Consider the following 24,872-nt stretch of genomic DNA (forward strand, 5'->3'; position numbering starts at 1 on the left):
TGAGAGGTTTTTGCTATAGGGTGCGTGCGCTCGCCAGATAGACAGAGAGACATAGAGACAGAAAGCGAGAAATCACCCCCCAGGGGGGATGGCTACACCGCAATCCCTTCTCCTCCAGTCTCCTCTTTGGATCTTGGGCACGCACGCACACACGCCCGGCATTGAGTTCTAAGCCACAGGGTCCGGGATGCGAACTGCGGTCGACTACATGGGAATCCAGCGACATAGCCATTACTCTAACTGCTGGTTTCCTTTTCTTTTTCTTTCTTTCTTTCTTTTTTTTTTTTTTCTGAGATAGGGCCTTGCTCTGTTGCCCAGGCTGGTCTTGAACTCACCGTCACCTGACCTCAGTCTCCTAGCAAGCATAACAGCCATGTGTGATTGGGCCTGGTTGGTCCCTAGATTTTTTTTTTTTTTTGATGGTGCATACCTGTAAGTTTAAACATGTCTAAACATGTTTAAATTAATAAACGATTAATATATAAATGCGACATGATACTAATGTGCCCTATATACATTATATAACATATAAAAATCACTTAAAAAAAAAAGATATGCTACTCTGACTTAAGTTTTCACTTTAAGAAAGTGGAGGGCCACATGGTGCTAAGCAAGTTAAACCCAAAGTAAGCGGAAGAAAGGAAGCGATAAAGGTAAGGAGGCCTGGCCCCATAGGACAGTGCCTAGGCACTGTGCACGGGGAGTTGGATCCCACGTGGATGAGCAAGGTTTGAATCTCAGTCCTAGCTGCTTAAAAATCATACCCGATGTGTGTGTATATGTGCCCCAAATCCTGACAGGATGGAGAAATGGAGGAGAAGGGACTGCTCCACTGTGGGGTGCTCTCTCTCTCTCTCTCTGGAGAGTACCTGAACACTCTGGCGATGAAAAAATAAAATAGAAATCAATCAAATCTAAAACAGAAAAATAAGGAAAATCAATGAAACAAAAAACTGGGTCTTTGAGATCAATGAAGCTGATAACCTTCTAACCTGATTTATCAGAAAGGACAGAGACACATATTACCAATACCAGGACAAGAAAGAGGTCATCATCAATGACCCAAAAGACATCGAAAATGGCAGAAAGGAGCCAGCTCCATGCTCTGGTGACCAAGGCAACCAGATTCCACACACCGACCGTATGGTACAAGCCCCAGACCCGGCCACTGAGACACCCAACAGTGCATGTGTGTGCACACCCACGATCTCAGAAAGAGGGAAAGATGGAGGAGGCAGGGCTGCCGTGACCGCGCCCCTCAGCTCCTTCTCGCTGTCTTTCTCTGGCAAGTGCATGCGCTCTCTCGCAAAAAGAAAATAAAGACAACAATAAGGAAATATTATGAACAAACCTGCAATTTGACAATTAAGGTAAAACAAAGGAACAGCCCCTATCCAAGAAGAAATAAATAGTCTTATAGCTATTAAAGCAATCAAATGTATAACTAAAAACCTTCCCACGAAGAAAACGCGAAGCCCATATGGCATCGCTGGCTAATTTTACCAAACATTTAAGGAAGACGTAATACTAGTGCTACACAAATTCTGCCAGAAAATTGAGGAGGAGGGAATACTTCCTAACACAGTCGATGAAGCCAGCATTACCCTGACACCAAAAAGAGAAAGAAAAAAACTACAGACTGATATCCTGCATGAACATAAATGAGAAAAGTTTCTAACAAAAATTTAGCAAATTGAATACATAAAAAAATTAATACTCTGCTATGGTTTGAGTTATGCACCTGCAGAAGCTCGTGTTGTAATGTGACACCCAGTGCAGCGGTGTTGGGGTGTGGGTTTAAGGGCAGGTGTTTGGGACATGGGGGCGAATCTCTTATGAATAGTTAATGCTGGCAATGGAGCAAGTTCCCACTAATTAAGTCCTGAGAGGGCAGGCTGTTATAAAAGCCAGCTGACTGCCCGCAGGAGTCTCTCTTCTCAGCTGCTCTCCTCTCTGCTTCTCATGGCCGGGTTGTGATGAAGCACCGGACGCTGGTCCAGTGCCTTTCACTTTTCCAACCACCAGAATTGTGAGCCCAATAAACCTCTCTTGGAGGACAGGCCAGACAGAGGCACAGCAGTAAACATACTCAGGTTTCTGGTTTGTGTCTGGAGAGCTCCCCGGGTACTCTGGGCACACGCGTGTCATCATCTGGCTAGCTGAGAACTGGGGTGGACTGCAGAGCGAGGACCCTGCTGCAGGTGCGCTTGCTTCTTCTCGGTCTCTCTCACTCATAGAAGAAGGGAATAAACTTTAAAACAAACAAAACCCCAAATAACCTCTCTCTCTCACTTTTTTTTTTTTTTAAGAGTTTTTTGCTATAGGGCACATGTACTCACCAGACAGAGATAGAGAAACACAAAGTGAGAAATCACCTCCCAGGGGGGATGGTCATGCCGCAATCCCTTCTCCTCCATTCTCCTCTTGGGATCTTGGGCATGCATGCACATGCGCCCGGCATGAGTTTAAGCCACCAGGTCCAGGACTTGAACTGCAGTTGACTACATGGGAGTCCAGAGGCATAGCCATTACACTAACTGCTGGTCCCTTAACCTCTCTTCTTTATAAATCACCCATTCTCAAGTATTTTTGTTATCTGGAGTTGTCAGAAAAGTCATGACATATTTTTTCTATGATTTCTATGCAAAAATGCATCATGACTTTTCTGACAACCCCAATAATAATATATATGTATTAAGATAATGACAAAGTGAAATCTATTCCAGAATGTAAGAATGAATAGACAGGGGCCAACAGGTGGCATGGTGGTGAGGCGCTGGACTTCCACACAGCTGATCACAGTTCAAGTCCTGGACCTGGCAGCTTGCTTTCTCACTTTCTCTCTCTCTCTCTCTTTCCATGTCTCTATTTGCTCAGATTAAAAAAATAATAATAAATAAAATTTAATAAATATTTCTTTCAAAAAATAAAGAATGAACATTCAAAGATTAATCAATATAATTCACCATATTAACGAGACTAAAGAAGAAAAACCATTTATGTGTATCAAAATACAACATCCATTTCTGCTAAAAATTATCAGTAGTTTATCGAAGCTGTAGGATACAAGACCAATACACACAAAAAAATCAATTATATTTTAGTCCATTAGCTGACAATCTGAAAATAAAATTAACAAAACAATTCCATTTACATCAGCAGAAGAATACTGTGGGCCCAGTCTCTGTGGCACATTCTGTAGTGTACTGGACTGCAGTGCTGGGGGCCGCACGGCCAACTGTGCGTTTTGATTCTCAGGCTGGTCTAAAAACACTCTGAGTATGTGCGTGGGCACCCAAGAGCCTGAGGAGTTGGAGGACTGGGGAAAGGGGACCATGTGTGATGAGACCCTATGAGAGTGCTTTTCTCCCCCGGCCCCCAGAGTGGGGACTCACTGTCATAAAAAGAAAAACTTGAGGGGCTGCCAGGTGGCGTGGTGGTTAAGGGCGCTGGACTGCCACATGGCCTACTGTGGTTGGAGTCGCGGACCTGGAGGCTTGCTTTCTCACTTTCCCTCTCTCTCTCTTCTCTCCCTCACTCTTTCAAATTAGAATGAATAAATAAATAAAGTTAAATAAAATAATTCTTTAAAAAAACAATTTGAAATGGATGATAGACTTAAATGTAATAGCTAAAATGATAAAATTTCAGAAGAAAACAGAAAAAGATCTCACTGACTTGGGTTTCACAAATGTTTCTTAAATATGACACAAAAAAGTACAAAGCATACAATGTCAATAAATTGAACTATATTAAGATACATAAAATACAAAAAATTGTTTTTGTGGGTTTTTTTTAAACATTGTTAAGCAAATAAAAGCAAAGCCACAGATTGGAAGAGAATATTTACAAAATATGATTGTGACAGAGGTCTATAACTAGAATATATAAAGAATCCTTACAATTCAATAAGAAGGTAAGCAATCCAATAGGAAAATAGACCGAAAAAGGAAACAGACACTTCACCAAAGAAGATACACAGATGACAGATATGCCCATGGAAAAGCTCATCGGTCTTCAGAGAAATACAAATTAAAACCACACTGAGCTAGCATCACGCACCTGATGACAAGACTGACCATAGCAGGTGCTGGTACAGATACGGACAACTGTCTCTACTCTGCCTGTCCGCTGCTGGTGAGGAACGGTACACCCACTCTGGCAAAGTTTAGCAACTTCCTTCAGTGTCAGATACACATTCACCACACGATCCAGCATTCCACTCCGATGTTTACCCAAAGGAAATGAAAGCAGGCGTCCACACAGACACCTGCTTAAGAATGTACGGAAGCATGCAACGACATGGATAAAACGTCTGTTACGGGGCTGCGTGTAAGAAACCAGAGAGGGTACTTAATTCATGATTCTTTCCGTCTTCCTCATACCTACCTACCTAGCTACAATATTTTGCCAGGGGCACATGTATCCGCCAGAGAGAAAAAGAAGGTATCCCCTGGTGGGGCGTGGTCTCGCTGCAGTCCTTTTCCCGCCACGTCTCCATCAGGTAGGGATTCTGGGCACACACACATGTGCCCAGTGTGTTTTGCAGGACCTTGGGGCAAGGACCTGAACTGCAGTCAGTCATATGGGATCTGCTCTGACACGCATTTCACTGCCGTGCTGCTGGCTGGCCCCCGTGATTCTAAAACACGCTCTCTGGAGGCCAGCAAGTGGTGTAGGGGCTACGGCGCTGGGCTCCCACAGAGCTGACCACGGCTCGTATCCCACCGGACACGGTGGCTCGAAAATCATGCTGGGCATGCGTGCGTGCATACTCAAGATCCCAGGAGGAGAATAGAGAAAGGACTGTGGAGTGACTGTCCCCCCCAGGGGGTGATTTCTCACTTTCCTTCTCACTGTCTCTGTCTCTCTCTCCAGCAAGCCCACGTGCCCTATGGCAAAAAACCCTAAAAAGAAGAAAAAACACTCTGGAGACAGAAAGTGTTATCAGTGGTTTCCTGCAGACAGGAAGGGAGGGCGAGATGGATACAAAGAGGCACATGGAAATTTCAGGGAGGGGGCGGCGGATATGTTTATTAGCTTGATGGCGGCGATGGTTGAACAGGTCTGAAAACATGCCAAGTGTATAAGCAGTGCACTTTATTTATTTATTTATTTATTTATTTATTTTTGGAAGAGGTTTTTTCTATAGTGCGTGTGCGCTCGCCAGACAGACAGACAGAGACAGAGAGACAGAATGCGAGAAATCACCTCCCAGGAGGGATGGTCACACCGCAATCCCTTCTCCTCCATTCTCCACTTGAGATCTTGGGCACACACGCACATGTGCCTGGCGTGAGTTTTAAGCCACCGGATCAGGGATGCGAACCACGGTCAACTACACAGGAGTCCAGCGACATAGCCATTACGCTAACTGCTGGTCCCTAAGCGGTGCACTTTAAATGTGTACAGGTTCATGTCAATTATGCCTCGATGCGACTGTGTCTAGTTAAAGTTTATTAATTCGTCTCTTCCACTCTGCAATCCATTCTGCCTGTCAGCCCTGGGTCACGGGCACCTGTGTGCCCCGTGTATTCAGGAAAGACTTTGGAACAACCCGGAACCCTCTCATGTGGCTCTGTCTTGTAGAGCGTCACATTTTACTGCTACGCCACCGTTTAGGCCCCAATAATATTGCTTATAAAAGAACTATGAGATAACTGTAAGTGTTACCGTTTCCTTTCTTCACCCCAGTGACTCTAGAACCCCCACTCTGGAGACTTCAGTCTGGAAAACCCTGCCTGACCTGCCTTGAACACACTGCAACTTCTCCATGCATCCAGGAGTCATGTGGGGGGGGGCACACAGCATATATAAAAATATACATGAAATGTAAACTAAAGATTAGTTTTGTTCTTGGAAATAATCACAAGATATTATCACAAATGTAACCTGGAGGTCATGGGGAGAGCCCGGGGAGGGATGTTTTCAGTCTTTATTTTGTACCTTTTGCTAAATTTGATACACAAAGTACATTAAAAAACAACAAGCAGGGGAGACCAGCAGACAGGTAATAGTTATGATGCTGGACTCCATCGACCGCGGTTCGTGTCCAGACATGGTGGCTTAACAATATTCACACTGGGCGCATGTGCGAGCATGCCCAGAATCCCGAGAAGACTGGAGGAGTAGGGACTGTGGTGTGGCCACCCCCTTTGGGGGGGTGATTTCTCATTTTCTGTCTCTGTCTCTCTGGTGAGTGCACACGCCCTATAGGAAAAATCTCTCTAAAAAGGAAAAAAGAAAACGAAACTATAATAACGACCAGGGTTATCTCGATGGTAAGATTACTGGCCATCTTATCTTTATTTTATTCTTTTTATAAGGAGCAATGTTATGAATATTATCAGGAAGAGGGGGAGGATGGGAAGAAGAAAGGAGGAGAGAAAGGAAGGAAAGAATGCAAGTAATAGAAAATAAAGAGGCCCACGAAATGCGGGCCTGGTCTGGTGAGCCCCCAAACCCACTGACTATGATTCTGGAGCTCCAGGGACTAAGGGAAAAGCATGCTGAGCGAGTGAGGAAGAACAGTGTCCAAAGACCTTACTCATGGAAATAAAAGTAATTTGTTCTTAGAGCTGAACTTCTCGCCCACTTTGAAAACATTCAAAGAATGTACTGGCCAGGGTCATTCTGTTCTGCTATGTCCCCCTCCTCCCACACAAATATCACAGAAGCTGGTAAAAAACGGAACGAGTAGGTAAAACGAACGACATTGTCTTGGGAGCGAATGAGAGAGAACCTACCAGGGCTTCGCCCTTTACCTGAAGTTTCTGGATCTCGCTCTTTTTCTCCAGGTGCTGCTCCCACTCAGCACGACTGGTGCTGGGGGACGGCCAGCCCCGCGCAGCTCAGCCAAAAGTCGTTGGTGAAAAAAGTCACATCTTTTCTTTCAAGCGATTGACTGCACCAGAATGTCTGCTTTCAAAGCCAGAGTCTACCACAGACAAAATAATAAGTGGATAAGAAAATAAAACCTCCCAAACTATTAGAGCTAATAAATGAGTACAAGGTGTCAGATATAAGGTTAACCAGACATCTGTGGTATTTCTATACACTAGCAATGAACAGTCTGAAAAGGAAATTAAGAGAGCAATTCTCTTTATAATAGTACCCGAAGAATGCTTGGGAATAAATTTAACAAAAGAAGTGGGGCATGTATACTGAAAATTACAGAACATCGCTGAAAGCAAGTGAAAGATCTCAATAAATGAAAAGATGTCCCATGTCGATAGATTGGAAGGCCTAATACTATGAGGTTGGTTGCAGTACCCAAACTTATCTACAGATTCAAGGCAATCGCTATAAACCTCAGCTGCCATTTTTGTAGAAACTGACAAGATGATTCTAACATTTAGACAGAAAGGCAAGGCACCCAGAATTGCCAAAATAGTTTTTAAAAAACATTATTTTAGAAAAGTTTTTGTTTACATTTTTCCATAAGCGAGAGAGACAGAAACACAGATAGCACCCCCAGTAAGGTCCTGATGCCACGACCCATCCCTAGCTTCAAGCAGCCCCAGAACACAGGCACACATAAGCCCAGGGTACTCAGGGAGGTCTCTGGACGTGAACTTAGGACCTTTGAATGTGGGTCATCCTCAAAGAGCGTCACATTTTACCACTGTGTCATCATCTGGCCACCACCAAAACAATTTCTTTTTTTTTGAAATTTTTAAAAATTTAGCTTTATTTATTTATTTATTTATTTATTTATTTAAATTTGACCAGAGAAGGACAGAATGAGAGAGAGAGGGAAAGTGAGAAAGCAAGCCTCCAGGTCCGGGGCTTGAACCATGGTTGGCCATGTGGGAATCCAGCACCCTTAAACACCATGCCATCTGCCAGCCTCAATTTCAAAAGTTGTACAGCTGGAGGACTCACATTTCCCAATTTTGAAACTTGCTACAAACTAAAGTAATCTAGAATTTGGGGCAGTGACGTAAGGAGAGAAATGAAAATCAATGGAATAGAATCAAGAGTCCAGAAATAAATCCTTACATTTATCGCCAATTGACCTTTTCTTTCTTTCTTTCTTTTTTTTTTTTTAAGAATTATTTTATTTAACTTTATTTATTTACTCATCCATTTCAGTTTGACCAGAGAGGGACAGAGAGAGAGAGAGAGAAATTGAGAAAGCATGCCACCAGGTCTGGGACTCGAACTGTTGTCGGAATGTGGGAGTCCACTTCCCTTAACCACCACGCCACCTGCCAGCCCTGGCCAAGTGACTTTCAACAAGGGAAAGAAGTCTTTTCAACGAATGCTGCTGGGACAATTGGGTATCCCTATGCAAAAGAATGAAGCTGGATCCCTATCTCTCCCATATATAAAAATTAACTAAAATGGATCAAAGACCTAAACTTACGAGCTACAACTACAGCATTCTTGGAAGAAAGCATATGTAAAAACTGTCATGACCTTGAATTAGGCAATGTCGTCTTTAAGTTTGACACCAAAAGCACAGGTCCAAAAGAAGAAACTAGACAAATGAGACAAATTAAAAACTTAAGTGAATCAGAGACACTATCAAGAGAGTAAAAAGACAACTCATGAAACGAGAGAAACTATTTGCAAATCGCATATCTGGGAAGGGCCTAGGACCCAGAATATATTAAAACAGAACAAAAACTCTTGCAAGTCAACAACAAAAAAAGACAATACAATTGAAAACTGGATAGTTTCCCTAAAGAAAATAAACAAATGGCTAATGACACATATGCCCAGCATACCGAGGCACCAGGAACGACAACGCCCCTCCTCACCGGTGGGACGGTGCTATCAGAAAGACAGACAACAACAAATGATGGCGAGGACGTGGAAAACGGGCATGCTCATGCGTTGCTGATGAGAATGTGAAATAAAGCAGCCATCTTGGAAAACTGCTTCAAAAACTTACACGCAGGGAACCAGCAGTTAGCGTAATGGCTATGTTGCTGGACTCCCACGTAGTCAACCGCGGTTCGCGTCCCGGACCCGGTGGCTTAAAACTCACGCCGGGCGCGTGTGCGTGCGTGCCCAAGATCCCGAGAAGAGAACGGAGGAGAAGGGATTGTGGCGTGACCATCCCCCCTGGGGGGTGATTTCTCGCTTTCTGTCTCTATGTCTCTCTCCGTCTGTCTGGCGAGCGCTCGCGCCCTATAGCGAAAATCTCTCTCAGAAAAAAAAAAAACAAACTTACATGCAGAGTTACCACGTGACTGGGCAATTGTACTCCTGAGTACATACCTGAGAAGACTGGAAACATGCCCACAGAAACACCTGTGTGTAAATATCCATAGTAATATTACCCACAGTAGCCAAAGGGTAGAAACAGCCCGTGTCCATCCACTGATGAGTGGATGAGTAAAATGTGGTACATCCATACAATAAAATATTACTCAGCCAGAAAAAGAAATGAAGTACCAACATAGGCCACAACGTGCATGAACCTTGAACACATTCAGCCAGGAAGCCAGGCACCAAAGGTCATATATGATACGATCCATCTGCACAGAATATCCGGAACAGGCCAATTCACAGAGGCAGAGAGTAGACTGAGGTTCGCCAAGGGCTGAGGGAGGGAAAAACAGAGGACTGCTGATAGGTAAGCGGTTTCTTTCTTTCTTTTTCTTCTAGTTTGCTATAGGGCCCATGCATGCTCTGGATGAAGAGAGAGAGAAAGAAAGAAATACCGTTCCCTGGGGGATGGACACGCCGCAATCCCTTCTCCTCCATTCTCCTCCTCTCAGGATTCTGGGCACGTATGCACACACGCCCCATATGTTTTCTGTGTTCTCAGGTCACTGGGCCTGGACCGCCAACCGTGCAGTCAGCCATGTGGGAGCCCACCACCTTAACCTCCACGCCACCTGCTGCTCCAGTTTGCTGGTTTGTTCTTAACGAAACTAGTTCCCACACGATTTCATATAAATACCCATCTGTAAGCCGTGGCAGGTTCTGTTGGCTCCCTGAACAAGAGCCATGTCCCTCCTCTTTCTTGGTAAGGGAACTCTGGTTTTGTTCTAGTGTCTGCTCAGGAAAAGCGGGCCCACCAGAAGAACATCGTCATTCCATTCACCTTTTTTTTTAAACTTAAAAAGAAGGTATTTTTTTTTTGAGAAGTTTTTGCTATAGAGCACATGCACTCGCCAGAAAGACAGAGAGACAGAAAACGAGAAATCACCCCCTAGGGAGATGGCCACACCGCAATCCCTTCTCCTCCATTCTCCTCTCGAGTTTCTGGGCATGCACGCACACGCACCCAGTGTGTGTTTAAGTCACAGGGCCCTGGACTCGAACCGCAGTTGACTACATGGGAGTCCAGCGACATAGCCATTACGCCAACTGCTGGTCCCTAACCTAAGCAAATTTTTATCACACAAAGGCTGTCATGTAATTGGCTATTTCTCTACCTTGTACACAGTCATTGTTACTCTCCACAGAAAGGTTACTTCTTACCTTCTCATCTGGTGATGGCAAGCACTGAAATCCCGATTTGAACAGAACAGTAAAAATGCATCCGTGACTTAAGCTGAAAGCTGTACACTGGGACATGGCTCTTGCACCGTATCGGGAATGTACAGATGTCTTTTTATTCAAAAATACAAAACAAATGATCTGGACAATGGCAGCAGTAAGCCATTATGTACTGTCAACGGAAACCAGTAGCGGACGGTTCTGGTGATCTTCTTCAACAGGAGCCGGCCTTTTCTTCACGTTTATTTTATTCCGCTGACTTCTCTGAAGTTACCCGGTGAGGAGCACTCCCTGAGCTTCCTGTCACAGTTCACGATGAATGGGAAAGCACTATTTTAGAAGTTAGAACATGCCGCCTCCCACACCATCTCCCATTCCATCCATTCTGCCCATTCCAGTCTCCTTCTCCTTTTGGGATTTCTGTGACTATGAATTCTGCTGTAGTTGACGGAGAGGCCGCTCCAGCAGCATCCAATAAAGCAGTTCTGACAACCTTTGCTGGGTCCGTGACTCCTTTATCCACCATATTCCCAAAATCTCCAAGCATGGCATCATAACCAACTTTCAAAGAACTTGGCCGAAGTTTCTCAACTCTCAAAGATCTTTCATTCTTAGCAATGGTCACTGCAGGAATTGTGAGTGTTCTTTTCATCATTTCTATGCCAATGTTTTGATCTTCATTAGCTGGAGTGAGTCTAAGGCTTGAATGCACCAAAGCAGGGGCAACCCCCTCGCCCCAGAACAATGCCTTCTCCAATGGCAGCTCTTGTAGCACTGAGGGCGTCTGTGCTGCCTTTTCGACATCACCGGTCCCACAACCTTCAGCACAGCTTCTGCATCTCAAAGTTCTGCCAGATGTTCATCAGTTTTTCCTTTTCATATTCACTAGTTGTGACATGTATCTGCTTGATGATTTCTTGAACGCATTTTTCAATTCGAGCCTCGACACCTTTTTCTTTCAAGAGCATCACATTCATTGTCTTTGGTGACAATGACCTCCCCAACGTTCCCTGTCATGAGGCTGAACATCCTCAATATTTAGGGTCAACCCATCTTCTCCAAACACTGCACTGTCCGTAGCAATAACCATGTCTTTAAGCTGGTTCTTTCTATTGTCACCAAAACCTGGGACTCTGACTGCTATGACCTGAAGACCCACTTTTAGCCTATTCAGAACAAGTGTACTTAGAGCTTCTCTATCTACATCTTCAGCAATTATGACTAAGCTTATGGTGAGCACTGGCAATTTCAAGAGCAGGTACAATGGAATGGACACTAGAAATTTCCTTTTCACTCAATAGAACATAGGCAACCTGGAATTCACATTTCTGACCTTTTTTTGAGAGGTTTTTGCTATAGGGCACATGTGCTCACCAGAAAGACTGAGACAGAGAGACAGAAAGCGAGAAATCACCCCCCCGAGGAGATGGCCACGCTGCAATCCCTTCTCCTCCATTCTCCTCTCGGGATCTTGGGCATGCTCGCATGTGTGCCCAATGTGAGTTTAAGCCACCAGGTCCGGGACTCGAACCACAGTTGACTACAAGGGAGTCCAGCCACGTAGCCATTATGCCATCTGCTGGTCCCCATTTCTGACCTTTTGATGTACTAATGAAGTAGGGAGAAATCTGGCCTCGATCAAACTTTGTACCTTCAATAATTTCTAACTCGTTATTCTGTGTTTTTCCATCCTTTACTGTGATGACAGCCTTTCTTTGGACTTTTTTCATGGCATCAGAAGTGTTATCAGTTTGTCTCCATTTGCAGAAATTGTAGCAACCTGAGCAATTTCTCCAGGGTCCTCACAGGTTTAGACTGCTTCTTAAACTCAGCAATCACAGCATCAACAGCTAACATCACACCTCTCTGATTTCCACCGGATTAGCACCTATACTAAGCTTCTCGAAGCTTCCTTGGCAATTGAGCATGCCAGTACAGGAGCAGGGGGTACCAACCCCGGCCTCTTCACAGTTCAGCTCCAATGTGTTTATATCTATTCTTTAGGTCAACTGATTTTACAATAGCCACACCATCTTTTCTTACTCTGGGACTTCCCCAACTCTGTTCAATAATGACTGCTCTTCCCGTTGGCCCTATTGTAATGGCTACAGCATTGGCTAAAAGGTCTAACCTTGAAGCATGAAGACTCAGGCATCTGCACCAAATTTTACGTCTTTAGCATAAGCCCGAGTGAGATGAGGGGCCAGGGCCCTGGACACGGACCTCATTTGGCGAAGGACTGTGGGTAGCCCAAGCACAGGCCTAGGCCACCAGGCTCAGCTCTCCCTGGCCAATTTAGGCTAGTTCCCGGGCTGCCCTGGTTCCAGAACTTTTCAGAAAGCATCGGACTCTGCAGGTCACAGGTCAAATCACAACATTTCCGGGAGAGGACAAAAGGATAGTTCTTTCACCTCTTGGGCAGCCTAGAATCCATAGAATTCCCCTTTGCAGGGAACTGGTCTGGGGGCCTGAGGGCTATTTGCGGTGAGAACTCTGAGCCATAGGCAACAGAAACGGGTCTGGCTCCTCCAGCTGAAAACACGAGTATTATATACCAGAGTGGGTACCACACAGCTAATTAAGCTTGGGCCCCAGGGCCTCTCACTTGTACAGGCCCCTGTGGGTGTTCCAAGGCAGGTAGGGAGGCTGGGCTGCTGCTAGCAAGCATGTCCACATGAGCATTTCCGAGAAATACCCTAAAACGATCTAGGAGGAAGGGACTTGCAACTCCTGAGGTCTATTTTTTTTTTTTTTTTTTTTTGCTATAGGGCACATGTGCTCGCCAGACAGAGAGAGACAGAGAGATAGAAAGTGAGAAATCACCCCCCAGGGGGGATGGCCACTCCGCAATCCCTTCTCCTCCATCTCCTCTTGGGATCTTGGGCACACACGCACACGTGCCTGGCGTGAGTTTAAACCACCGGGTCCGGGACGCGAACCGGGGAGTCCAGCGACATAGCCATTACGCTAACTGCTGGTCCCCTCCTGAGGTCTAATATTTCGTTAGTTTCTTTACTCCATCTACATAAATGGTCCCTTACATATTGAATTTTCCATGAATGCACTGGTGACCCAGATAATGGAATTACAGATACTTTTTTTTTTTTTTTTGGCCAAAAGGCACATGCTTACGCATGGGTGTGAGTGCACATGTGAGAGCAAGCACCCCCGGATAGGGTCTGGTCAGGCTGCAATCCCTCCCCTTGGATTTTCCATGCTGTCAGGACCCAAGAGTGTGCACACAGTATGTTTTGCAGGCTGAGGGGGGCACGGCTGACCCCGGGAGAACTGGCTTCCTCTGCATGGTGCCCACCTGCTGCACTACAGAGCTGGCCCAGAATCCCAGATAAAGGCTTCACTGCGACAATTCGATGTTCAGAGGTAAAGGAAAATGCACTCGCACTAAATGCACAGACGAGAAACCCCAGCCGAGCAGTAGAAATCAAAAAAGAAAATAATGAGGCCCAGCCATGGTGCTGTAGTGGGCAGGTGCCACTGCGAGGCACTGGAGCTCGGCTGGGAGGCCCTGGGTTCAGATCCCAGGGTGACCTGTGCACACCCAAGATCCTGGACAGCTGGAAAGCTTGGGAGTGAGGGATCACAGCATGGTGAGACCCTGTCGAGAATGTGTGTGTGTGTGTGTGTGTGTCCGTCTGTCTGTCTCATAAAAGAGAGAAAGAAAGAATTTTTTAAAAATAATAGGGTCGGGGCAGGTAGGTGACACGGTTAAGGTGCTGGACTCCCACATAGCTGACCATGGTTTGAGTCCTGGACCTGGTGACTTGCTGTTTCACTCCCCGCCCCCCCACCCCCAGTCTCTCTCTGGTCAAATTTTAAAAATAATAATAAATAAAATGAAATGAAATAATTCTTTAAAAATAACAACAACAACAATAGGGTCAGTCCCCTAACCTAGAGGTTGATGGAGCCTGGTCCCCCATGGCCAGCTATGGTTCAAAGGTTCAAATACTGCCTGCAGAGGCTTGAAAAGCAGCCTGCACATCTGTAGGTGTGTGTGTGTGTGCCACAAGTCCCAACAGATGGGAAAGTGAAGGAGACAAGATTGCAGCATTACCATGACCCATGTGGGTGCTTTCTTCCTCTCTGTCTTCTCTGGTGAGCATTTGCCCTCTGACATTTAAAGAGAGAAAAACTAAATAGAAATTGCAAAACAAAAAATTCAAATATAGTTATGTATTGCTTAATGATGGGAATATGTTCTTTTATTAAAATAATTATCTTATTATTATTTTATTGAACTTTATTTTTTTATTTGAATTTGACCAGAGAGAGAGAGAGAGAGAGAGAGAGAGAGAGAGAAGAGGGTGAAATGAGAAAGCAAGCTGCCAGGTCCAGGACTCAAACCATGGTCGGCCATGTGGGAGTCCAGCATCCCAACCACCACGCCACCTGCCGGCCCCAATGATGGGAGTACGTTCTAAGAAATGTGCTGTTAGTCAATTTTGTCACTGCGTGAACATCAGAGCCTACTACACACCCAGTCTCTATGTTAAGGCCTATTATTACCTTTTTAATTAATCAGTTCATTTGAAAAGAGAAAACACCCCCAACAGATTCCCCACAGCAATGTACCCCCTAGCCTCGGCTAGCTCGAGATCACACACGAGGATGTGCCTGGCAGATTCAGGGACACAAACCCAGAGCCCTCACACGGGTCACCCTTGCAGAGCGTAGTGTTACCACACCACCCCGTGCACGTGTTACCACACCACCACCTGCCCCATCGAGCCTGTCGTGGGACCACCGTCATGCGTGTGGTCTGTCCCTTTTCAGGGTAGGAGTCTCTAGCCTGTGAGCTTCCTTGGTCCCAGGGCGGAGTTTGCGATCTCAACCTTACCGTCCTCTCCATAGCGGGCTCGAGTGCCCCCTCTTCCCAAAGCACCTCTTTCCTGCCTTCCTACACCCCAGCGCAACTAGCTCAAAGTAATTTCTTTCTCCTTTGCCTCTGATATAATCCGGACATACTCTTCTGCCCTCTCCCCCCAACTCACCATAATGGGATTAAGAGGGTGAAAACTTGATCCAATTATGGGGTGGAAAGGAAGGGCCTTTGGAAAGAGATTAGGGTCATTAGGGCAGGGCCCATGATTGGGGTGACACAGAGAGGGACACTCTGATGGACTCAGCTGTTCTGTTCGACTCTTGCCCTGTGACGTGATCAGGGCCCCACAACAGGAAATCCATTCCATGTGGCCCTGGGCTTGGACCTCTGAACCATGAGCTGAACAAACCTCTGTTTTTATAAACCGCCCAGTCTTAGGGATGTCTGTTAGCCACACAGTCTCAACTAAGACAACCTCCCTCTCGCCTTGAAACCACTCACTTCCTCCCCTCCCGCTTGGCCATCAGCCCCTGAGGGCCATCCTCCTTGTCCCTGGATCTCTGGGTCTCGCAGGTGCTTGAATACGAGAGGCACTCGATGCACCTTTGCTGAGTGCACTGATAAATACTTGCAGCAATGAAGAATGGCAGTACTCCAGAACACCTCATTCTCTGAGCTGGCCAGGGGCTGTGCATAGGTGCTGTGTGCTGCCTCTCAGCTCGGGACCAGAGCCTCCCTTTTACCCATCGCTGCAACTCTGGTGTGGCCCAGGCTGCCCAGGGCCTCAGCCCTTTCCCTGGAGCACGCTCGTTAGTCAGCACACTCAGACAAGTCCTCAGTCCTGTCCCTGGAGCACGCTCGGCAGTCAGCACACTCAGACTAGGCCTCGGCCCTGTCCCTGGAGAACGCCTGGCAGTCAGCACGCTCAGACTCGAGCCTCAGTCCTGTCCCGAGTCCCTCAGCTCTTTCCATACTTGGGAAGTGGGCTGAGACAGAGGTGACAATCCTGTCACCATGAGCTCCAGGAGATGGATGACATTAACACACACACAGATCTCCCCATCTTACATGCGAGAAGTGTCAAGTGACTCGAAAACGGACACAAATCACACATACAGATGGGGGGGGCACCCCAAGCACCGCTGTCTGGGTGGACACTCTGAGCACCCAGGTCACCGGAGAACCCTAGGAGCATGACTTCCGCTGTCTCAACCCTTGATCTAAGTAGACCCTAGCGCTGTTTCCTGAACAGTTCCGGCTTTGACAGATTCTCTCCTGGGACCTGGAGCCTTGCTCTGGACCTGGGCCGCAGCCTCTGCTGCCTTTTTTTATTTATTTACTTTTTAAAGATTTTTGCTGTGGGGCATGTGTGCTCACTAGAGAGAGACAGGGAGAAAGTAAGAAATCACCCCCCAGCGGGGATGGCCATGCCACAATCCCTTCTCCACTCTCCTCTCAGAATTTTGGACACACACACGCATGTGCCCAGGGTGTTTTTCAAGTCATGGTCTGGGACTCAAACAGTGGAGTCGGCCATGCAGGATCCAGCACCTTAACCACCACACCGTCTGCCGGCCCCACACCTTCTTCCTCTTGCGTAAAGTACACATAGGATGTCCCATCTTAGCCACTTTGAAGAGTGCAGTTCAGTATAAGTTGTCATGTTACATGGCCATCGCCACCAGCCATCACCCCAAATGAAACTCAGCGCCCCACAGACACCAACTCCCCACTCTCCTCTCCACCCCCTGCAACCGCTATTCTGCTTTCCGCCCCCGTGGGTTGACTGCTCCAAGTACTTCACGTCAGTGTGATCACAGGTATGTGTTCTTTTGTGATTGGCTTTTTTTTTTTTTTTTTTTGGAGAGGTTTTTGCTATAGGGCGCGTGCACTCACCAGAAGGATGGAGAGAGGCAGAGAGAGAAAGCAAGAAATCACCCCCCAGAGGGGATGGCCACACCGCAATCCCTTCTCCTCCATTCTCTTCTCAGGATCTTGGGCACGCATGCACGTGTGCCTGGCTTGAGTTTAAGCCACCAGGTCTGAGACTTGAACCGCGGTCAACTATTTGGGAGTCCAGCAACACAGCCATTATACCCTCTGGTGGTCCCAAGTGACTGGCTTATTTCACTTGGCGTAATGTTTTCAAGGTTCATTCATGTAGGAGCATGTCAGAATTTTCCTTCTTTTTAAGACAGAATAATATCCCACTGCATGGACAGACCACATTTTGCCTGTCTGGTCGTCAGTGGGCCCATGGGCTGCTTCCAGCTCTCGGCTCCTGGGCAGTGCTGCCGTGACCGTGGCGTGCAAGCATCTGTGCTAGTCCCTGCTTTCGGTTCCTTTGTGGGCCCGGACTCCGACTTCCCCCGAAACCATCAATATCCTGACCTTGGGCGTCTCCAGGCCAGTCTCTATTCCCTCAGGAGAGGGGGCAGGGGAACGGAACCCTGACTGGGCTCTCAGGTGACACCCACAGAAAACACTGCATTGTCGAGAAAGAGCTGAGCGGAGCAGGAACTCAGGAACCCGTTTCTGTTCCCTCCTCATGGAGGGAGGGCAAATCAGTGACAATTTGGCAAGAAGCAAAGGAGAGTGGGACAACTCCCCCCCACACACACAGAGGAGACACATACCAGCGCCCGGAGGAGATGAGAGGACAAGGGGGCCCTCTATTCCCCGAAAGGGCAGGCATGCCGCAGAGGCGGCCCCAGGGGCTCCAAAGGGCAGCCTGGGCTGCAGGGGCAGAGGTTACAAAAAGCAAGAGCATGCAGAGACTGGGGCTGTTCAGAAGACCTCAGTTAGAGGGGTGCGGGGGGGGGAGGCGGGGGAGGCTGCAGTGTCTAATTTGACAGTTGGTCCCCAGCTCCACCAACTCCTGAAGCAGAGGAAGCGCAAAAGCAGAAACTCGAAGGACCAGCGTGTTACCGTGTTACTGTGTGTGGGTCTCTAGCCTCGGCTTCAGGGCTGGGCGCCTCAGTGCTCGGGCAGGCGGGACGGTGGGCAGACTACACCTGGGGCAAGGGTGGGGTCTGGTCCCCAGAGACTCCTCCTCACCATCTGCTGTAAGCGATTTTCAACTGGTGACATATTTTTCGGTGCCCAAGTGTCTAGGTCCAGATACCGAATGACAGCCTGGGAAGGGCACAGCCACTAAGGAGGAAGTTAGCTGCTTCTGTGGAAGTCTGAGCTTCCTAAAGTATAAAGGTGAATTAAATACGCCCGGCCCGCCGTGGCCCAGGCTCAGATCAGAGGCTCTCACTCCAGCCTCGACTGCGCAGAGGGGCTCTGCTCATGCCCCGTCAGCCGCGGGGGGATAGCTTTGCCTTCCCCTTGGTGACTCCAGCCCAGGAGCGGCCCTGCTTTGACTGCAGAGGTTCCTGGAAACCTTCAGGAAAAGTGGGGCTCTCAGGAGGAACCGGGGAGGCAAGCTTTCCCCTTAGATCCAGAGACCGCCTTGGTCTGAACCCACCTTTGTGGACTGCTCTGGGACCTTGAGTGTGTGACCTCAGCCTGGACCTGCACACGATGACCCAGCTCTCAGACCAGAACGAGGTGCCAAAGAACCTGCTGGCTCAGCTTTTTTCTCATGCTGGAGCCGAGCAAAAGATGGCCTGATGTCTCCATGGCGGTGACGCAATGTCCCCACCAGAGCCTCCCCCACACGTGTGGCTCTGGGGAGGCCCAAGAGCAGTCTCCACCCTGTACCCAGTACTGACCGGACTGAAGGAAGAGCCTGTCCACACTGAGATCCCACAGGAGACCAAAGGCTCCCAAAGAAGTTTCCGGAGGCCATGTCAGCAGCTGGGAGGAAAAACAATAGGTTAACTAAGCCCTCGCTGTGGAGTAACACAGCATCAGGTAGACGCCATTTAATCTCCAGTGCAGGTGGTAGGAGGACACTGTCATTACCACCACTGTGCAGACGAGGAGACCAAACGCTGAGGCCCAGCAGTGCCTCCACGATCGCACAGCTACTCAGCAGCAAGTCAGGCCTCAAACCCAGGCCTGTGTGACTTGAAACCTGCTCTCCTTCCATGTCCCTGTGTGGGAGTCTTGGTCCTTCTGCTCCTGCCTTCCTGGGGTCGCAGCCATGCCCCTCCAGGGCGGAGGCTGGGGTAGAGGGAGAAGGACTGACCACGGTCAGCTGGAACGGGGCCAGGCTGGCTCCCACTGTGGCCCTCGACTCTCTTCCAGGTCAGTGCCTTGATGTCCTGTCATCCGAGCTCACCGGCTGCACTGCGCACAGGTCCTCAAACCACGGGGCAAGGGGTGGTCACCCAGCTGCCTCCAGTGCACCGAGATCCATATTTGCTTTTTTTCCCCTAAAGAATCATTTAATTTTATTTGTTATTATTATTTTAATGTGCTATAGGGCATGTGCACTCACCAGAGTGACACGGAGGGAAAGGGGGGGGAGGAGTGAGAAAGTACCCCCAAGGTGATAGCCATATCGCAATTGCCTTTCCTCCATTCTTCCTTTGGGATCCTGGGTAAATGCATGTGCATAGGGAAAGAGAGGGAGGGAAAGTGAGAAAGTAAGCTGCCAGGCCCTGGACTTGAACCACGGTCAGTCATGTGGGAGTCTGCCAACTTAACCCCCATGCCACCTGCTGGCCCTTCGAGATCCCTATGTGAATGCTCTCCCTGGGCACTGACCTTAGAGGGAGTGCCTGGCCCAACGTCATGCCCTCTTCAAGTACAGCTTCTGTCTGACAACGCGAGTTCACTGAGGGCTTCTACTCCCCGCCTCTGTGGCCCTTCCCCAGCTGGTGATGAGCCCATGGAAGTCAGGAGGGCTGAGGCTGAAGCCTGCTCACCCTGTGCCCATGACACCCAGTGAGGACCCCAGGGAGGTGGGAGGTGGGCAGGATGAGACCCCAAAGAGAGTCAAAGGAGTAGGGTTGGAGGGGTCTGTGCCCTCACTTGGCCTCAGCTCTCAGGATGGACCCCAGGCCCGCCTAAGCCCACAGCCCTGTGCCCTCATCCACCTCGCTGCCTTTGATCGGACCAGGTGTCACTTAACCCCTCTCAGGCAAACCAGAATCTCCTTCCTGTAGGTTCAGATTTTGGTACAGGGCCTGGCCTTACCTGGCCATGGAGCCTCGGGAGGAGAGAGAGGCAGAGGCCGGTCCTAGGATCCCAACCCTGCCCAGCCCTGGGACCCCATGAAACACCCCACATTTTCATGAGAATCCCCCTGGTGGCTTCGTGAGCCCCCAGACCTCTGCCTCTGGTAGCCAGTGTCCTCACTGGCTGAGGCTCCAAAGTACTCTGAGTTCACTGACCCTAGAAGGCTCTCGAAGTCAAGTGCACCCCTTCTGCTGATCTGGCTCCAGTCACAAGCCAGGTGGGAGCTCTCTCCTTCCTGTGGAGTGTGGGCCAGGGCCTCTGCACTAACCTCGTTCCTCGCAGGTGACGCCCAGGCCCTATGCAGAGCTGTGGGAGGACACTGATTTACTCGTTTAACCTCCACAGGACCCAGCATAAGGGGTAAGGAACCAAGGCACAGAGCCAGTGCCAAGAAACTGGCCGAGGGCAGCACCGCGCCAGGTGACAGGGTCAGGATCTGCTCTCCTCTCTCTGCCATGGGGCTGGAGCCTCCATTCCTCTGCTCTAGGCCCGCCCCAAGCCCGGGGTCTTAGGCCCTCGTTGACACCAGCCCACCAAAAGGGAAGGCACCCCACGCTGTGTCAGGTCATGCAAGGCCCCTCTGTGGCACCGTCTCAGACGGGCCCTTTGTCTCCCAGCGCCTGACTGTGCGTCTCGTCACAGACAGTGCAAGGAGCAGGGAAGCTGCGCTGCCTGTGCGGAGAATAATGGCCGCACTGTTCCCTGTTCCGCACCCTCCGTTCCCGCTGGACCTGGGGTGGGAGGGCAACAGCCACCAACACGAGGGCTCCAGGAGCCCATGGCGTCTGCTTCCTCTGGGGCAGGGAAGAGCAAGAGGAAAGACCCCCGCATGAGGCCGAGAGTGTCGGAAGGCCGTTCCTGTAAGGCAGCAGCCTGCCAGCGCTGAGGAGTTCCTGAACAATCTGGCCGCACGGCTGCTCTGACTACAGCTGGGGTCCAGGCACCAAGTGGCAGGACTGGACCAGCTGGAACCTGCAAGCTGCCCATCCCCAGGCAGGGACGGTCCTGGGTGGGAGCCAAGCTAGGCTGGCACCCTCGGGCCGTGCACTCGGGCTGCAGCAGTTGGTCCCTGGGTTCTCCCTGCTGGCTTCTCCCTCTCTCTCTCCCAGCAAAGGTTTCAAGCCCTGGGGCAGACTGCGTGTGCCCCCAAGGCGGAATGTTCCAGCTGCGACCGGGAGGGAAGGAAGGAGGCAGAGGGCGGCTGTTGTAGGTGCTGCCAGCTGACCTACAACGGCACAGCGGGAAGCGAATGCTCAAACACTGAGAACCCTCAGCTCTCAATTGGCAAGGGTCCCTACTCGTCCAGGGGTGCCGTGGGGCTGTGCGGGGCCTGATCACCCTCCCGCTGCTATGAGATGAGAGACATGACTGTCAGAGACGACAGGAGCACTGACACGGGGAGCAGTTGTTCAGTACCTCTGGGAGCTTAGAGTGCAAGGGCCCTTGGGACAGCTACGACAGGGCTTCTGGGGGCACAGACAGCACCTCGGGGGTGAGGACAGCAGAGGCTCCCAGGTGGTCGCCAGCTCTGAGACCACCCTGGCATCCTTGGCATTACCGTGAGGATTCCGGCTGGATCGGCCTTCCTCTCTCCTCCTGGCCTTGGACTAGCCTAGCAGCACCAAGGCGAGAAGCTAAGTGCCCGGCCCCTCCCTCCTGCCCGGACTATGAGGCCGCAACACTCGCGCCACCTAGTGGCCCATCTGTGGTCCTCACCTGGAACAGCCACTGCAGCAGGGGCACCGGGCAGTGCGACGTGTGCAGGTAGAGGTTGCTCAGGAGGCCGCTGCGCAGGAAGGACAGCTGCTGGGAGGGCGAGGCGCTGCGGGGGCAGAGCGGAGAGCTTAGGAGAGGCTCCACACCTGGCGAGCCCACAACAGGGGCACGCCTGTCTCAGGGACACTGCAGGAGACTGTCACATCAGCGTCACAGTGATGCTGTGAAGCACATTGTGGTTCTACGCACAAACATGCCTGTAGAGCCCTGGGTGCAAGGAGCTGCAGAGGGGAAACCACCCCTGCTGTCACTGCAACGTCCGTTCTTCCGTGTGCTCTGCACGAACATGCCGTGCAGCGCTCGAAGCGCACGACAGGACGGTGCACTTTCCCTTTCCGTGTGAGGGGCGGGGGGGGGGAGGGGCACCCAGGGTATTGGCCAGGGTTACAGAAAGGACCTGGGGCTAGGTGCGGAGAGAACCCAGGAGCCGGGCGTCTTAGCCTCCAGCCCCGGCTGCGAGGGGAGGACAGGACGGTGCACTTTCCCTTTCCGTGTGAGGGGCGGGGGGGGGGAGGGGCACCCAGGGTATTGGCCAGGGTTACAGAAAGGACCTGGGGCTAGGTGCGGAGAGAACCCAGGAGCCGGGCGTCTTAGCCTCCAGCCCCGGCTGCGAGGGGAGGACAGGATTACCCGCGGCCATGGCCAGCATCTAGGGTTCTGGTTACACGGGGCGTTTCTGCCCCATCTTGTGATTTTCCGACACAAAGGAGACACCTGAGAGGATGGGAAATAGCACAAAGGGGCCAGAACTGGGAGGTCCTGGGACAGAAATGTCCAGCGAGGGTTCCGCAGAGGACTCTTCAGAAACCACTTGAGTAGCAACTGTCCCAGAGTGCAGGGAGCGGGCACCGCCAAGACGGGCCACGTGGCCTGACGACAACCCGCATGTCCACTCCTGCAGCCCTGCCGGGCCCCTCCCACCCAGCAGCAGCCCCGGCGGTCGGACCACTGGCGTGGAGAGGCAGGGAGCCTGCCCTGAGAGCTTTGCCACCCTGGCAGGTCACCTGGACCTACATGATCCCTGATCACCACACGACGAGGTGTTGAGATAGTTCACGTGGTGGGACTGGCAGGCAGCACAGTAGTTAAGGTGCTGGACTACCACATGGTCAACTGCGGTTCGAATCCTGGACCTGGCAGCTTGCTTTTTCACTTGCCCTCTCTCTCTTCTGTCTCTCTCTGGTCAAATTAAATCATAATAATTAATAATTTTTAAAATGCAAGTTTATTTATTTTAAAAAAGAAATATTTCACGTGGTTGTAGGGTCTCTGATGGAAGTCATTTTAGAGAGGTTGGCTGGACTTTGTCACCCTCCCTAAACGCAGGTCCTCCCCAGAGTAACCATGCTGGGGGATGTCCTACCAACCTGGGGACAACTCCTTTGTGCTTTCTCTACATAATAACCCAAAGACAATGAATGTGGGTTCCAGGAAACGAAAAGGCAATTTCACGTTTGTTCTTTTTACCGGCCAAACGCAGGCAAAGAACATTCCAGCTGGTGTATAATACCACGGCCCTGGGTGGGAACCTCCTCGGTCAGCTCTGCCTCCCCCACTCCTCCTCCTTTTTAAAAAAGGACAACATACTTTCATCTGCCAGGGACAAAATGCTCCAAAACAAAGGTTCTCCTCCGAGCCAAGCTGCTGTCTCTGAGAATGTCCAGGCCATTTACAAATTGTGTTTTTTCCCTCAGTCACTTCGGTTCAGAGGAGAAAGCAGCTTTGTTCCGAGGTTGAGAAGCTCACCGCTCTCAAACAGACCCTCGCTGGCACAAACCAAGGCTCACACACCCCAGGGCTGCTGGCACGCTCCGGCATGCTCCACGTGCCCGGTCACAGGGACGCTCACGGACTGACCCCGAGATGCGTGGTTCACACACACACGGCACCCCGGACCCTGACGATACCCAAGGGAACAGTGCCTGCAGGACCTTGCAAACCGGCAGGACCCTGCCAGACACCATGTGGCGGGGACGCTGGAGACACTGGCTCCAGCATTCTGATGGGGGCACCCTGCCAGCCTCTCAGTGGGAGAACCGACTGTACAAGCCCCTGTTGGCTCAGAGTAACACGTTTACAACGGCTGGGCCCAGGGGGGGACGCCCTCGGGTTGCAGCGTCTCCCTTCTGCTGTGCCAGCCTCGCGGCTCCATCCCTGCCAGGGAAACCATCGGTCTGCCTGCGGGCTCACGGCTGCTGTGTTAGGCTTCATCGGCAGGACCAGGAGCAACGGAGCCAGAAAGGGCAGTCTCGCTCTGTCTTGGAGTGAGTGGCTTTCAAGGAATTCTGTGTCTTGAACTAGAGGAGATGCTGGGCCTCTCCTCTGCAGGCTGGGCCTGAGGAGAGGGCTGCCTCACCCCTGCAAGCCCCAGGCCTCTGGTGCCTTGTGAGTGGCGCTAGGTCACTGAGCTTGGCTGCGCGGTGGGAAGGGGCCTCGTGTGGAGATGCCGCCCTGACGGCAGGGCAGGGCCGGAAGAAGAGCCCCACAGGGGCACCTGGGTAGGAAGCCCCTGGGGGTCTGTGGAGGGTACAGTGAAAGCTCAAACCCCTGGGCTGACACAATCAGCCGCTGTCAGATTTCAAATGCCTGTGCCCTCCCCGTGTCCAGAAAGCCCATGCTGGGTTCGAGTAAGCGCTTCTGCCCTGGCCAAGCTGACGATGAG

At 50.2% G+C, this 24,872-nt stretch overlaps 1 protein-coding gene and 1 pseudogene across 7 annotated transcripts in view; both read right to left on the bottom strand.

Moving 5' to 3' along the window:
- FAM178B (family with sequence similarity 178 member B) overlaps positions 1-24,872 on the bottom strand; it is a 135,422-nt gene that overhangs the window by 74,705 nt on the left and 35,845 nt on the right. For all 7 annotated transcript variants that reach the window (XM_006166572.1, XM_006166574.1, XM_006166575.1 and 4 more), the window contains 2 exons: positions 22,151-22,256; positions 19,021-19,105 (listed from right to left, as the gene is read on the bottom strand). In XM_006166572.1, coding sequence (XP_006166634.1) covers positions 19,021-19,105; positions 22,151-22,256 — 191 coding nt within the window. The remainder of the gene's footprint in view (positions 1-19,020; positions 19,106-22,150; positions 22,257-24,872) is intronic.
- Positions 10,801-15,203, bottom strand: LOC106733638 (60 kDa heat shock protein, mitochondrial-like; annotated as a pseudogene).

This window comes from Tupaia chinensis, unplaced genomic scaffold (genome assembly GCF_000334495.1).
Source record: "Tupaia chinensis unplaced genomic scaffold, TupChi_1.0 Scaffold144276_1, whole genome shotgun sequence".
NCBI classification, from domain to species: domain Eukaryota; kingdom Metazoa; phylum Chordata; class Mammalia; order Scandentia; family Tupaiidae; genus Tupaia; species Tupaia belangeri.